At 39.2% G+C, this 17,433-nt stretch overlaps 2 protein-coding genes across 2 annotated transcripts in view; one reads left to right on the top strand and one right to left on the bottom strand.

The window, feature by feature from the left end:
* sobpa (sine oculis binding protein homolog (Drosophila) a) overlaps positions 1-2,300 on the bottom strand; it is a 34,412-nt gene extending 32,112 nt beyond the window's left edge. The window contains 1 exon segment of the mRNA XM_053335895.1: positions 2,205-2,300. Coding sequence (XP_053191870.1) covers positions 2,205-2,300 — 96 coding nt within the window.
* A 6,729-nt stretch (positions 2,301-9,029) lies between these two features.
* Positions 9,030-17,433, top strand: part of pdss2 (prenyl (decaprenyl) diphosphate synthase, subunit 2) — a 34,074-nt gene continuing 25,670 nt past the window's right edge. Inside the window, exon 1 of the mRNA XM_053335514.1 lies at positions 9,030-9,438. Coding sequence (XP_053191489.1) covers positions 9,206-9,438 — 233 coding nt within the window. The 5' untranslated portion in view covers positions 9,030-9,205. The remainder of the gene's footprint in view (positions 9,439-17,433) is intronic.

The following is a 17,433-nucleotide window of genomic DNA, read 5'->3' as shown; positions in this document are numbered from 1 at the left end:
AAACTGCTTTCATCAGCTGACACGTCTAACTGACAGGACTGCTCTCCAAAACATTATGAGAGGTGCCAATTCACTGAACCCTACGCGATGGCCCATGTCCCAACATCTGCAAACAAAATATCATTTCTGACTGATGACTGACATCATATAATTACTTGGTCGGTGTGTTAAATTATCAAAAAATTGCACCTAATGTGATTTTTCACACTGTGAGTCCAAATATCACCATATTGGCCTGATATTTGAGTTATATTACAATAATAAAACAGCTCAATTAAATGTGGGCTCGTGCTGAAAATGTGCCGAGACAATACTTCACTGTGCCCAAATGATACTCGTAAATATCTTTTCAGTTTTAAATGCTCCTCTGAGACGGAGTCAAGTAGCTTCCTCGCCTCATAAGAAATAACCAAGTCTTTCAATTAAGATACCTTGGCTGACACTCCCCCCCCCCCCCCCTGCATCCCTGTCAGTCTCCCTCCTGTCAGCAAGACCAGACAGCAGCAGGATGGCTTCAATGTATTCCTGCACACACACTGAAGAATGTGACAGATGTTTTTAATTTTAACAAGGAATATTTCCCAGTTTAACAAGAGGTTACAATTCTGTTATTAAATCAACTCATCTTTTTCTAGATCTCCCATGCATTTTTAAACACCAAGCAATTAAAAAAAAATAAAAAAAATAAAGACATGCATCAACTAAGTGGGGCACACAAGGAAAATATCTAAGCTTCCACTGCAGAAAAATTGGCTTATAATAGGTGAAATTGTTGCAGTTTGCTGTCTGTTCCATGTTTCTCTATGATAATAATAAATCCCTCTTTGGCTGCTGATCTCACCAACAAAGCATCTATATTGTATCAATAAAACGCACATTATTTTTTCCTCTTTACAGTAGCAGAGGGGAAGCTGCTACACATGAACGCGTCTGGTATTTTGGATGGGGTCTAAACACAAGAAGGCTTTATCCCAGGGTTGTTTCAGGACTCGCACAGAGCCAGCACCCTTGCGTTTTCTCTGAGAGCACCCCCCCCCCCCCCAAAAAAAAAAAAAAATCACCATATCCACATTTATTCACGGTATCACCTGCATATTCATCCAGATGAGCTGAAATACTGAATGCATTAGTGTCTCTAGCCAAATGTGTACAAACAATGACGAGATGTAGACAAAGCGGACACACAGCACTGCCTCTCTCTCTCACTCTCTCTCTCTCTCTCTCTCTCTCTCTCTCTCTCTCTCTCTCTCTCTCTCTCTCTCTCTCTCTCTCTCTCTCTCACACACACACACACACACACACACGCACACACACATGCCAGGGACACTTTCTTTCTCCACAATGAACCGCACGGAGCTCAGGGCTCAGATACCACAGCGTGCACCGAGCACAAAAAAAAAAAAATTAAATAAATAAAAAAAAGCATAGAGTAGAAACAACGTGTGGGTGAATATTAGGATAGAGTCGTGCAGGCAGAACACAGCAGACAATGTGCTCTTGTCGAGTGCGTAAAGCTCACAGACGCACATCTGGATCACACGCCTCTGGGCAGCTGGGCAACACACACACAAACACACACACACAAACACACACGCACACACACATAAACACAAAACACACACACACACACAGATACCTCAGAGGCAAACCCACTCAGTCGACATGGACCCGCAAAAGCATCGTGGATAAACGAGTGCCCCCCCTTCCCCAATTGATTTATACTAATTATACAGACTGGCTGCTCTTCCTAGTGTAATAGTATTAATAGTAATAGTAGAAGCACTGTTGACGCCTTCACTGACGCACTGGATTTTCCATTAACTCTGGGTAAGCCATGAAAGGCAGGGCACACAAACGGCAAAAATATGACATGTAGCGACAGGAACGCACACTATGTTCCCCATTGATTAAAAACTTACTAGAAGAATAGTAGCAGTGAATGAGTGCTGCATCCATTGTGCAAAGCGGTATTGGCTGGGTGCGCTGCTGAGACTGGCATTCAGCGTGGATACGACAATAGAACTTAGGTTAAAAAAAATCATAAATCAAAGTTTGGCTATCATGCATCCAATTGCACTGGAGAGTATCCTATATTTTCACTGAGGACGCCTGGTTAGTGCTCCCACAGACATGCACGCTCCTCACAACCACTCTGTTTCCACGCGTAATCACATGCAGCTGGGCACAGACCCCCTTTTCTTTACCTTCATCTCTTCATTTATTTCCCTTTTCACTGGGTGAGCTGGTTTTCGGCTCCTTTTATTTTCCGGAGGTCTGCCCTCTTTTTCCATCTCTGCCATGTTTTCTCTGTGATACTTCTGTCAATATTTGCGGTGAGGAGGGGAGATGAGGGGGTGAGAGGCAGCGGCAGCTGTTTACAGTCGCCAGACGGCGGATGTCTTGCAGCTTTTCAGCGGCCCGTGTGACGCTGGTGATGCCGCCGAGGGCTTGCGGTGCCCGGCTAAGTCAGCCATCTTCTGCCCGTATCCTCCACGGTCCGTGCGCCAGTGGTGAGCCGCCTCTGTGAGTCAAAGGAGAGGTTGAGTGAGGGGAAAAAACGAGACAGGGGGAGGGGCGTCCACTGAAACATTATATGACGCGTTGATGATCAGAGGTAGGCTATTTCTTCTCGCTTTCCCATGGAGTGCAATCAGAGCAGTCACATCCACTTAGCGCTGCTCCCTCATGGTGACAGAGTGCAAGCAGCAAACAGGTGCCCACATACAGCCGTCAAGTCCTCACATTGTTCTTCAGGGGAGTGTTACAACCTACTCGTGTTGGCCATAATGAAATGTGGTAGGCTGCTTCTATTAGTTACAGACTCCACTGCTTCAATCATTGCAAACTTAATACACAGAGGCAGACACTTAAGTTGCATGTGCAGAAAGATGTTCAGATTGCAGTCCCAACCAACCAGAGCAATTGCAGGTGTAGTGCCTTGCTCAAGGCCACTTCAGTAGGTGAGTGGAGTTTCCAGGGATGAAGACATGGTTTCTTTTGTCTTGCAAAGAGAAAATTATAGTGGCAGTAAGTCAGGGGCATCTGGAGTACATGTATAACTATGGCAACAGAGGAAAAGAAAATACATGGGACAAACAAGTCAAGTCGAAAACAAATAATTTGGCACAATAAGGTAAAGGTGCAACATTTTCTCTCAAGACTAAGGAAAACTTGTATCATCAAGTTTCCATTGCTTCTTTTTCTGTCATTTCTTGCTTTTTTCCAAGCTGTAAAAATGAGAATAGTGCAAATAAGCCTACAGGCATGTCCGTTTCCATTTTGGTACCATACTTGCAATCAAGACTGACATTGGCAGGAGAACAACAAAGATCCCATGAGTCTATATTTAAAGCCAGGACATAAGATACATACATACAATCATTTTTTTTGCACCTCGACCCAACTGAGCCACTGCCATGTAGAAGCAGCTTTGCACTTTTTTCCTTTTTTTTTTTTGATTTCAACACATCCTCAAACAACTGGAAGCTTCTATCCAAAACTGAAATGAAACCTCATCTAAAATTGATTTATATAGTTGTTTTCACGAAAATATATGACCAAAATATAGATAGATAGTCCTGGGAGAAAATCATTTCCACACACTGGCTCACATGCATATGCAAAACACACCATATACAAAGTCACATGTGTACATTTATGCCCTACATATTTCGCTACATGTACATGCACATGTACTACACATCCATACACACATCATTTATATATGGTTTTAATTGGCAGTTGTAATGCTTAAAAATGTCAGTCTCACAGCATCTTGTATGTAGGAGCTACTTAGATGAAATGCAAACTAATGTCATTACTTGTATACGAAACAGATCACACATTTTTTATCCATTTAATAAATGATTGTTGCTTTGGGCATGAATTTACCTGTTCCAATTGTGTGCCACACTCTGCCCTCTGACTTTAACTGGAATTACAATGAGTTGGCAGGTGGAAAAGCCGCTGAGAGCGCCGGGTGATGCTGCTCATGGCATAGTGACACCCATTTGAGCCGGAAAATCAGGAGGAACAGGAGCCGTGAACCGTGATGCTGGGTCAGGGTGAGATGACTTGTGTGTTACAGTGCGGCTCTTGCCTCGCAGACCAAAAGCACACTTCCTCTGCATTAAAAGATTCCCTCATTAAGCTGTCCCTTCAGCTGCAGTGGTTTGGTGTAATGCAACTGTAATGCTTCTGATGATTGATGCAGTTGAAAGCTTATAGAGGTGTGAAGAAAGAACATGGCTGGATTTTTGAATTTGATGCTTGAAATCACATTGAAGGATGTGTAATCTCAATTTATTCATTTTGGTTACATTTGTATTATAACTAAGTATGATGTTGATGCTAAGAATGGATGAATCAATATATAATGCATGAATATACAATAGTTAAACCTCCACACAACAAGCCACACAACATATAAGCCCATTTGCAACTTCTGTGTCAAATAAAAAAACTATATTATAATTTTTTCTGTGTGATGTTTCCTCCAATGAAGCTGCTTGTTACATAAATTACACATTTCATGATAAACCAATCAGATTTGTTGATATTAAGTTATCAAAGTACATGTGGGACATGTGCCTGCTGATCCTAGAACAAGTTGCCAAAAAACTTTGATTTTGGTACACTTAGAAAATTATATTTTTTGCATGTTACTGTTGTTTTTGACAACATATGTGTATGTTTATCTTTATTTATTTTTTGATTAACATTTTCACCTGGCCAACTTAAAGGGTCAAATAAATGTCTGGGGTTGATGTAAATGAGTTCAGCTAATTACTTCTCTGCATGATAAATTTATACTTTACATGTTATGTTGTTGTACATATATAGATTTATTAAATACAGTTGTATTGTTAATGTCATGTGTGTAAAGTAAAATATTCATTTAACCATAAATGCACTCCCTTTAAGCTCACCTGCTCCCATTAAGCCCACTTAACTGTGTTTTAGTAAGGATTTTCTCCCTTTTGACCTTTGAACCATGCTCTATTACTGGGGTATAAGTGCATAAGTGTGCATGAAACGTGTGTTTGTGTGTGTGAGTGCATGCACACATGCATCCAGGACTAATGCTTTGTCATTCTCCATCCCTTCAAGTCCTTTGTCAGTGGGGATGGTTGTTTTAGCCAGATGTATCTTCTCAAACTCACTCAAGAGTCTGTGATAGCAAAGGATCTTCAATCCCCCTTTAAGGACCAATGACCCAGCTGAGAATGGACGCGTTATGTGGGACCATCTGGAACTGACCATAAGGAAGTTAGAGCAGTTCCCAAAGGCAAGGGCAAAAGCCACATCTGACCCATCCATTCTCAAAGGCTGGTTTGTCCTCCCCAAAAAGGAAATGGTCTGAAAAATCCTGAAAATATCTATAATGTAGACGAAGCAAGCTACATCATAGATATGGTAGCAGGCAAAGTCCTGTCAGGGAGAGGCATAGGAACATGTAGCAAAACATGACTGCAAGGGAGGGAACAGATGCCTTAAAGGTGAAACAGAACAAGGTGGTATGCTTAGACTGCCCTCTCACTTGTTTTCGGAGAGGTGAGGAGACAGTGGAGAACAAAGCTACAGTGACACTCCCATGTGACCAGGGACAAGATCCTAAAAGAGGACTTCCCATCCAAACCAAAGGCAGTGTTGGAGATAGGAAACTGAAGAGTGAGTTTAAAGGCACTTGTATTTATCCTTGCAGTCCAGACAGGGTGATCACAGAAGCCTACTAACTGTTGTACAACCATGGAAGACGGCCAAGCACCCCCACAGCCTCTGGCAGAAGCTATGACAAGTAATGATGCTCCTCTTGGACCCCATGTGATCACTCTGTCTCCACCTGCACAATTTTGTCCAGCCAGGAAAACAGCACTAAACTTTCCATCGGGACCATGTGCTACAGCTGTATCTCAAACTGCACAGCCGAGCCCAGGCTTCACATCTGTGAGTGAAGAATCCATGTCCCAGATTACTGTCAGTGTAGAAATTATTGCTGGGTATTGTTGGATATTGAGGTCGCGGTGCCTGCAAATGATGAAATGCCACAATCCCAACCAAAGACATCTGCATACTCTGCAACTTCAAGCCCTTCACCCTCATCAGGCATTGGCATCAAAGATTTCTTCCTGCAATGCATTATGTGAATCAAAGGACGGCAAGACCAAGAGCAAGAAGGCTCATCTGGAGAAGACAAATGCTTTGGAGGCAGTGGGGCTGTGAGCAAAGAGGAAAATGAGAATACAGAAAACTATACAACCTTTACAGTGAAGGGAGACATGTACTATGCTTTCAAGTTCACAATAATACATTTTACGATCACTCGAGTCAGCACCACCCTAGACCGAAGGCCACACAACACATTCTTCCTCCCATTCAGGTACAAGATTGAGGATGTAGAGCAAAAGTTTATCCTTTGCAAAGCAGAGCTTGAGGGATGGGGACCATTCTATTTATGCAACCTTGAGGTCATTGAAAATCTGCACAAAAGAAAAGGGACAGCCATCAAAGACAACCACAATGTGGGCAAAAGATTGAAACATGTTGACATCTTTCTTGTTTAATTGGCCTGAGTTACAAGTTTACAATGTTTTCCATCTACTAGCCTAAAATGTGATTAGCGTATGAAAATCAATTTAAGTTATTGTGTAATTGTAAGTCATGAAATTCACTCAGTCAGTCAGTCTTCAGAAGTCTCTATAAAAACATCTGGACTTTCAACCAACTGGACCAGAAATCTGGACAATTTCAAATGCAGCACACCATAGGATAGAGACACAGAGAAAATGACAATATATATTGAAAGATGAAGTACTGAAGAGTTTTGATTTTGTTCATAAATAGGTTTTGGGTTACATTCCAAAGAAGACATATTGAATGTTTAGCTTTTTCTGCATTGACAACACAGCTATTTCAAGAGGTGGAGACAAAATGAAAATAACTATTAAGAGTTAAGAGATTACAGATTTAAATTGATTGTGCATTGCGTTGTGAGAAATCAAACACATCATGAAGTTGGAAATTGGTATAAATAATTATTGACACTTTAAATGTCACTTAAATTGTGGCAGTGTATATTATAAATATCTGAAAAGCAGATTTGGTGCAACATTTACCTATCTGTGTTTGTAAGTCTATTCAACAAAGGAGACAGGAGCTCACATGTTGCAAGCTGTCCTTGACACACTCTCTCTCCAGTCCAGTAATAATACAATGAAGGAGGATTCAATGAAAGCATTGTTAAACCTAACACTGCTTTCCCTATCATACTGTGGAACTGTTATATTGTCACAAAGACTGTATGAACTGAAACATGAGGAGCCTCTATTTCATCATTTAAATAGTTTAAATTATTTTTTTCCACTTGGTGTTAAAAACAGTTTTTATACCTCTGTACAGTGTAAGAATTAAGTGATATTTAAATGTATGGTTTTACTATCAAGCATTTGCCATACTAGAAACACATGAGAGTTTTAGGACGGAACTATGAAGTGCTACCACGTTGCCGTAAGCAAGTATATGGTCTTGATTTACAGTAATCTGATTTAATATGAAACATGCAGCTAAAAAAGAAAGACATCAGAATAGAGGATTACCATTACATCAATAGGTGGGCTATCCTACAATAACTGAGGAAAACCATAGGTGATGTTCTCTAATGATCAAACATTACTAACACATTAAATCACAGATCAGTGCTGCCCTCATTCAGTCACTTTGCAAATGTGAAAATAATAACATCCACAGTAAATGGAAAGCAGATGGAGCAAGATATTACTTAATCATAGATGCTGGGTAACCTCTTTTTTATATCAGCTCCCTACTGGGCTACCAACTCTGAAGGTAAACTGACATTTTACTAAGAGAGCACATGTCTGTGCAGTATGGTAATAAAAAGAGCTTAACTCTGATATACAGCTGGGTATATACACAAAGAAAACAACCACTGCTGCAAAATTCAATCATATTAATTTACAGCATATTGGCTCTATGCCCATATCATCATCATGACTTAGTTGTAATCTGACAAGTAAAGTTATAACCCCTTAATGTTAACCTAAAAATATGGTAATATAAGTGGTATATAGGTGGGTGTACCCTCCCCTACTGTACATGTTTGGAATGTTATTATATTTTAAGTGATATTTTGGTCTTTAAGTTAAACTAACCCAAAGCTAAATAAAGTTATGCTGCTACCCAACATTCTTTTTCAAGGATCATATTAAAAGAATAACTTGTGTTTATATTGGTAGCTTACTTTACTGACATTTCAAAGATGTAGCTGTAACTTACATCAGAAATCTGATAAAGGTAAAAGTGGCATGCTCCTTAACTGGGGTGTGTCTGTCGATAACGCCTATAGGTGTGGATGAGTGAGTATTCTGCTCCCATGACTGATGATGAATAAGTGGTGTGCTAGTGAACCAGCTGTTAAAGTTTATATTTGATTAACTTCAAGTGATGCTCAATAGATCTGTTTTAATTTTTTATGCACTCAAACACATGGAATGATCTTCAACACATCCTCTACATCGACACTCTCGCTATGACCCTGGATTATTCAGTACTGTGATCCGAAAGCACTTCATCTCAGTGTGCAATAGTTTTCATCAAATATTTTCTTCTTTTGATGTATTTAACTGCATATTTTCCTTTTTAAGTCTGTAACTTGACATCGCTGCATTTAAAAATTAAAAAAGGCCTTAAAAAGATCTGTCAATTCATCATCTTCTTGTTCTTATTATTATTCTTGTTATTATTATAGGCTTAGATAAAGGTTTGAATAAATAAATGTAGTAATACATAATAAGAATATTATGTAATACAAGCATAGAAACTAAAGTTTTAAGATTTAGTCTAACTTCATTCTCGCAGATTGTGAAACCTTTATTTTTTTAAAAGACCATTTAAATCTTCTTCAGTGATTGTGATGAAGGAAGGAGGGAGGGGCACGGAGGGGGCGTGTCGGAACCTGGCAACTGTCGTCGTTACGTTTGAGCACGTGACGTATGACGTTTACAAAGATGGCAGCTCACAGTGTTAGGTCGTGTGTTGTAAACATGGATGTATTGTAAGAAGTGACAGTATGATAGTGTGTAAGATTATATTTGTGTCATAATTTAAAAAAAAGATGGCGCTACGTGCCTGCGGGACGTTTTAGGCGGCTGTGTCAGACTACAACAACATTACAGTAAGAGACAGAAAGATGTTTGCAGCCACAGTGCAGAGACTGTCCAGCCGAGGACAGAGGACGCTCAGTCTGTTCTCCAGCTCAGGACCTTCAAACTGGAGCAAAGTGGTGTCTGACGCGGAGAAGATAGTCGGCTATCCAACCTCGTTCATGAGCCTCCGCTGCCTGCTCAGCGACGAGCTCAGCAATGTGGCCATGCACGTCAGGAAGCTGGCCGGGACTCAGCACCCATTACTCAACACTGCCAGGTAACACACAACTTCCTGTCCTAACCAGACCTCCAGTCACTGTCTGTCAAAGCTACACTGACCTGCACACACAGATAGTGAATACCATACATGAAAACTATGATCTAAATGACTCCGCACCTCTCAATCACTGTTTTCAGAGTCACATTTTTTTCAAGTGTAGGTGATGGGGGGGGGGCTAAAATCCACATTTGGTGCAACAATCCATTTAACAGTATATGTGAAGCTTATATGAGGCTCCAGCAGTCTGATCTAGTCATATCAAGTAGATCTCTGTCACATTTACAGTCTTTTTAGTATCGAATTCCCTCTTTGTGTTTTTTCTCAGACAGTGTTTCCCCGTTGAGCTTTGCTGGAAGTGCAGGAACAAAAAGAGGGATTTTGGCACTAAAAAGGCTGTAAAGTTGTAACAGACCATTTACAGGAAAATCCAGCAGGCTATCATCACAGAAAAAGAAAAAAAGAGCACATGGGGAAATATGGTCCAACAATGTTATGTAATGTCAGCTGGAAAAAAACGTAACACTTTCCAGGTTTTTTCAGAGAGGATGAGAGAGAACGGGAGAGCAATGCCAAGAAACTGTAGTATAGTATATAAATACAACATAGCGTCAATGAAAGGAATTTAATTTTTCTCCATTAATTCAAATGTGATAAAAGGCTACCTGCTGAATTGACAACACGCCAATGTCAAACACACACTTTTACAAACTGTTAAGTGTCAAATATGGGGAGATGCAGCCCAGGTATGTGATGACGACAAGAAGTAGGCATTATGTTAAGTTATCAAGTGTGCTCGCATAGGCCTAATTGCAGTGTGAAACCAAAATGAATCGGATACATAACAAAAACATTGGCCTTGGTGTGAACTGATGTCCAGACCTGGAGGTACATTTCTATAGTCCTAGCTCTACTTTGTGCCTCACATATAATCATCACTTTTACATTTAAGACTTGCACTGATTATCACAGAGAGGAGTCACAGGTAAAACACTGTTCTCCATTGCCATCAGGGTAAACAATAATTGGTAGCAATCAATAAAGTTATTTTTTCAAGTCAATCAACAGCAGCTGCTATCAGAATACTATATACCATTACCATTACCAAAATAAACTGTATGTGTATGTCCTGCTGCTGTCTATCCTTGTCACATTAATCACATCATGTTCCTTCCTAGGCTTTGATTTGTTCTCTTTCAACTGTACTGTTGAAGCACTTGAAAGACTTTTCAGTTTGGATAGATGTAGTTACCTCAGTATGGAGTCGAGAGATTTGAAAGCATTTGGCGGCTTTACTTTAAAGTGGATACCCAAAATATCACAATGCTAATAGTAAAGGAGTACTTAGGGTATATGTGTTTAAGATTGTTCCTTTCACATACTGATGCATGCCATGCTTCAAAACACTGATCGGATGTCAGAAAAAATAAACTACAACCTGATACATTGTGACCTGCCGTAAAGAGAGGAGGGAACACATGCCATATCAGCTGTAGCCTCTTCAGTAAACAAAAAGCTGACCAACAGCAAGTGTTAAGAAATGTATCACAGAGCAATAAGTAGTTTTTGGAAGCCATGAATCTCCTTCCAGACAGCAATAAAGTAAAACTGATAACATTGACAGGGAGGCGTCGTAGTTTTCAGTGCTACTACAGCCTGTTGTCATTTGGGAAACATTTGTGGGCATTTTTGCACAGAACCTGGACTGTGTTGTACCAGCTCTTTGTTAATCCATTTGTAAATTAGTGTGTAAAGTCCCTCCTAATATATATGTATATATATATATACACACACACACAGTATATACATAAAGACATGTGGTTACCAAAGATATGTAGCTTATTAAAACGCGATACTTTACAGTTTAACAATAGACTTTATTTTATAAATTGACATCAGTGCAATGAGACAGTAAACTTAATTTAATAATAAATATAAGTAGTACATGTAATAAAATAATGTAATAATTATAAACAATAAGAGTACTTATTATTATAAATAATTAATAACTATAAATACAACACACAGAACATAAAACATGTACATTTATATTAAACTTGAATTAAGAACTATAACTTTGTGAATTAAGGTATGAATTTGTTCAATTATATCTACATACCAGGAGGAATAAGTGTGTTTTATAATTAGTAGTATTCATGCAGTGTACAGTGAGGGAAATATCAGATTATGCTAAACTAACCAACATGTTTGGTCATTTAATGTTATAAAGGTTTGTACGTATTAACGGATTATTGTGTTTTCTTCCGTGAAATGTAAAGTGTCAGGTCTGATAGTTCTATGTCCAACCATATTCCATGTTCTTCAAACCAAAGGGGTCAGATATTAGCAAGCTAACGTTAGCTTTGTGAGTTGGTTCATTCAGCAAGCTAACGCAACTGTTCCACCTGGCAGTTGATGTAGTAGATGTAGCCTAAATATTTAGTAACAACTCATCTCTTTGTAAGAACTAGTTTGTACACTACAATTGGCTTTCACTTAGTGTTAGTGTAAAGCAAGCACTCACATTACTAGGCTAAGTTTGAACTTTCAAAGAGCTGGTGCAGCCATTTTCTATAAGTGCAACTTTAATATCTGTTTTAGAGGCAAAAACAAAGCTATGAATTGGTTCCTGCATGTATGAATATTTAATTTCAGAGAAAGGTTCCAAGATAGAGAGGCATAACAGGTTGTTCCAACCTTTGCTGCTGATGAAATTATGTAAATACAACTCTTAATACTTCAACAACCCTTCCTCTTTTGGATTGTTAATCCTATGTTTTCTTTTAAGTTGTAATAATTGCATTTAGAGCTTCAATGATGAGTCAAATAGTTGATTAATTGATTTGTACAGCTTTTAAGAAAAAAGCTTCTCAAGTATGAGTATTTATTGGTCTCTTCCGTGTTTCTGTGATAGTAAACTGAAGATCTTCGGGTTGTGGACTGTTAGTAAGGACAAACATGACAGATATTGATCAACATCATTAAACATAATTTTCTGAGTAATTGGTTAATCAGAAAATTAGGATTAAAGGATTATGAAAATAATCATTCGTTGCAGTCCTGATTGCATTAAAAGGAACAGATCTATGATAATGAATAGGGTGATTCCTCATGCAGTCTAGGGCAAAAGTCAATACAGTTTACTGTGTCACAGTCACTTCTGTTTGGACACAGACTTGATCAGCTGATTTAATTTTCCTAAATAGTCTCATAAATATGTGTGTAGCCCTATAAGATATGTATATGTCTACAAGATATGTTATGATTTGTGATGCAAATGCAGAGCCACTATAGTGTATTTATGAGGGCGGAGCCAGTACAGTCATATTTTCCAGTTATTATCTCATCACCTGTTTCATTGGCGTTGCCACAGCTTGTGTTTTATCACAAGAAATCAGGAACTTAGAGTACCAAGGAACGAGAACGAGAAGAGAGAGTCCTCGAACTCAATCCCGCCATGCAGACGGGTTTGTTGGAAACTGTAGCCCAAGGGTGTAATAACCTATACACCTAAATCTGATATGACAATCCATTTGGGTGTTGTAGCAAGGGGTAAGGGGGGGGACCAGACCTCTTGACAGTCTGACTCCTCACTGTCAGCTTGGGTTGGCTGGTTCGTATTTCCCACTGTGTCTCCGCCTTAGACGCACAGCAGATAAAAATATCCACAATAGCAGACAGGCAGACCCTCGTGGAGTTGGGTTTCGGTTTTTCCTTTCCTTTCATTCTCAAAAACTGCAGCTCAGCTAACTTTGCCCCAAAGTGTGGAGTTACAGCGAGGGGAACTGCGGCCCAGGAGAAGAAACTTTACTTGCTTTAAGGACAGTCCTTGAGAGTTTGACTTAGACAAGAATTCCCTTACTGCTTTCTATTATTTTCTCACTTTTTTTTGTAAACAATCTCACGCTTTGTCTTTAATATTTTGATCAATATGGTGACTATTAAGATGATTTATCAGGGTGCCTATAGTGTGGACGTGAATGAATGCTCACTTAAAAAGCAACTGGGAATATTTTAACACCAAGAGTACAGAATTGAAGGAAAAAACTAAATTAGTGTTTTACATAAGGACAAGAACAGTTTTTCTGAACAGTTTTCTGAGGAGACAGAAGCACATGTAACACTAATCTATGTCAAGATATGACAAAAGTAACTGTGTCAATGTGTGGCCTTGACATATCTCCTGAAAACATTGTGTCTTCTTGTTTCAGTATCAACTTTTTTATGTAAAACCCCTGAAAAAAAAAGTTACTCTCTGTAGCATTATATATTTATTTATGGATGAAATGGGCAGTAATCATTGTTAAAGTATCATGACTGTGTTTTAGGTTTGACCATCCAACTGTGAAGACATGACAAAAATCACAATAATTGAATTAAATAAATATAAGAAAAAATACATTAATACAGTGGTACAGAGACTTCATGTGATGTTTGAACATTTGAACATTATTTCCATGCTTTTGAACTCCTCCATTGTAATTTGATCACTTCAAACAATAAAACTTTTTTGGGGAGATTTTGAAAATATTGATTGATTGATGTATGAGAAATTCTGTGAAGCAATATATTCAAATGAATCATATTGTTTGAGAAGGAAGTATTATAATTAAAGTAAGCAGCTATGTCTTCATTTCCAATAATATTCTTAAATCTTTCCAAAACTTCAGTCAGTAAATCTGGCAACCATGCTATCAAAGAGATATATCTTAAAATTTGTATTATTTATTAGAATAGAAATGGAAACATTTTTCCATACAATACCTTCAATGTTGACATCCCTATAGACCACACCAGCACATATGGGTACTGTCACAAAACACCATTGCTCCGCCCCTTTTTGGAGGATCGAAAACCTCTGAATTTTGACAAGTTTTTATGCATGTACGTCATGTTTAACAAGTGATTGTTTCATAGACATGTCCTGTAATTATTTTGCTGTAATAAATTAAGGTTGATTGGTCAGCTGTCAGCTTTCAGCCTCAAGCCAAGTGGATCAATGACCCGACAAAGTGGCAATTACTCATATTACTGTTCAACTCTTAACTGGGCTAGTTATGTTACTTTGTAAGTTATAAAAGAGTGACTTTATCAGCTATTAAGTGTTTCCCACACAGAGTCCCATTGCTTCCCCTCCTTATCTTGTCTCAGAATAGCTTGAAGCCATAAAGCATTTTTTTAAGGATCCCTTTCTTTCCCAGGAAGGATTGGGAACTGAAGATCTAGATTTGTGTGTTCATTTGTTTTACCACATGCTACACAACAGATCTTCCTGTTTCTCTCATCATGTGAAGGTGTCATTCTTTCCCTCAAAAAGGGCCACGACTTTGGCACTTGATAACACTTTGCTCTGCTCTATAGAAAACTCCTCTTTATGTAACCTTCAACTAACACTTAGCATCTGTAAAATGACTGCACTTAATTATTAAAACAGGTATTTATTTATTATTTGGCAGATTGTTTTTAATTTTCACTGATTGGTGCACGGAAGTACGGATAATCGCATTTCTTAAACTCAGCCAAGCCCACTTCAAACTAGTGTGAAGAGAATGAAGAAAAATGCAAAAATCTTTCAATGAACCAACACTTTTTCAGAGTCATGTGTTCATGTAGGATCCCATTGCTCACAGAGAAGAAGAAGCTGATGTGAAAATAGGTTTTCAGGTCTTTAAAACCAACTTTTATCAGGATTCAGGAGAGAAAGCACATCATGAGGGGAGAGCTACATGCTCTACTTCAGATTCTGTGGAAAGTCCTGGAAACTGAACTAAACTGTTGGTCGATATTCTAAACGTATCATGATTCTAATCTATAAAGATATCTGCCCTGCATATGGGAGGCAGATGTATTGCATAAATTCAGTCGTTAAGAAATGGCATATTGCGCACATTCCTTCATTCATTACTAAGGTTTTTTTTTTAAAGCAGACAGAGGATCAATATGACACCACACATGTGAGGTCATACATTAGCATGCATTAATTCAAGCCCCTGTGCACTGCAGCTAAAGTTTTGCCGAGCAGAAGGCGTGGTGACCTGTTCACAACCCTTTTAAAATGACAGCAGCCCATTCCTCTCTCTCTCTCTCTCTCTCTCTCTGTGCTCTGCTCCCTCTGTATCCCCACTATCTCTCTTTTTCCACATCATCCTTACCCCACCCCTTTGCAGGAGGGCGGTTGTGATTGATTGATGTATGCTGGTGTGGATAGTGACATAAATATTAATCATCTGCCACCCTTAGGCCACAGGCTCATCCGGACTCCCCAAGAGGAGAGCAGATTCATAATTTTCTCTCTCTAGCCGTTTCTACTCAGCGGGCCATGCTGCTGCGTTCATCAGAGCGTCAGGCTAGTCCCTATCTTCCAACTGAGTAAAGATTTACAGTGACCATAAATAAATCTCATCACCTGTGATGAAAGACAGACCTACATAATGTCAACTGTATCATATATTTTTGGTGAGGTGTTTTGTGTGATAGGTTGAAAGGTTTTTTTGGGGGGAGGGAACAAAGCTTTAGGGCATGTGGGGCTTTTTTTCCCCCATTAGCACCACACTGCAAATCACTCATGTATTCTTTCTGTCGTCTTTTCTCGCATTCTCATTTCTGTCTGGCTTCTATTCCCTCCATCTCTCTCCATCCCCTCCCTCTCTTCATGCTCTATCTCTCACATCCACTCTCTGTCTCGGATTGGGAGGTGGGGGGGAGGGCTGAGGCCGGTGTCTGGGCATCGAGCGGAGGGGGCGTGGCCGCTTGTCTGCCTCGGAGCCCCTAACGAGAGCGTGATTCATGGCACAAGGGGCTCCCATAGGGACAGGATTAGAGGTGCTCTGTCTAACCGCTCCCCAGACAGAGTAAAAAGATATTTAATCTGCCCACCGCGCTGCAGCTACCACTGGGCTCTGTGGGTGTGTGTGCGTTTCTGGGAATGTGTCAGAAGGTTGTTGGCCAGTGGACGGGAGTACACCCCCCACCAGCCCACCCCCTCACCCCCCACCAAACACCCACCCACCCTGCTATCCACCCCCCACTACCAATTCGCCCCCACACAAAGGAAAAAATACAGTCCCGCAGCAAAATTGATCAATTATAACTCATTTATTTTCCATCTTTCATGATAAATTCTTACTTCAACAATTTAACTCATCAACCTGCACGACATCTTTCGGTTGACATGGTTTCGGTTTTATTTCTTTTACATTTAAATCCAGATGTTGATTTGAAAGTGGTATGAAATACACATCTTTTGTGTGTGTGTGTGTGTGTGTGTGTGTGTGTGTGTGTGTGTGTGTGTGTGTGTGTGTGTGTGCGTGTGTGCGTGCGTGCGTGCGTGTGTGTGAGGTATTTTTGTAGCATTTACGTAAAGCTTTGATATATTGGTCAATATCTCTTTATCAGTGGTATATTGACATATATGTCAGCTGATAAAAATAAATATTGCAGTACAATTTGACATTTAGAAAGGCTTTGTCCTGCTATGTACATACTGTATATTTAGCACTAATTCTTTAAAGAACAAATATAAGGGCTTGTAATGAAAAACATGTGTTTACAGTATGTGTTTAATGTAAAAATAAATAAATAAATGGTGGTCAATGTTTGTCATCAGAATTTGTTATACTCTCAAAGATATGTCAGTATCAGCCTTAAAGATCCCACAGCCATGTTTTGCATTTTGCTCTGTGTTTATAATGTTTGAGTTTAGCTTTTTTTTTTCTTCCCTTTTTAGATGTTCCTTTCACACACAAGCATAGATGAGTGATGCAAACAGTACATGTGATTTGTTAAAATTCATAATAACAGATAACAAACGCATAGCATCATCAGGTTGGATTTCTGCTGTAAATCTTTGCGATACAAAGTAAGCAGAGTTCTTACAACATCATCTCCATTCCTCTAGTATGATAGCAATTAGTCAGTTAATCCATTAGTTGATTGACAGGAAATAGATAACAGTTTTGATAAGTGAATAATAATTTAATACATTAGTAAAAAATG

Source organism: Scomber japonicus, chromosome 16 (assembly GCF_027409825.1).
Source record: "Scomber japonicus isolate fScoJap1 chromosome 16, fScoJap1.pri, whole genome shotgun sequence".
Taxonomy (NCBI): domain Eukaryota; kingdom Metazoa; phylum Chordata; class Actinopteri; order Scombriformes; family Scombridae; genus Scomber; species Scomber japonicus.
The sequence above is the reverse complement of the archived record's forward strand: the minus strand, read 5'-3'. Positions and strand labels throughout refer to the sequence as shown.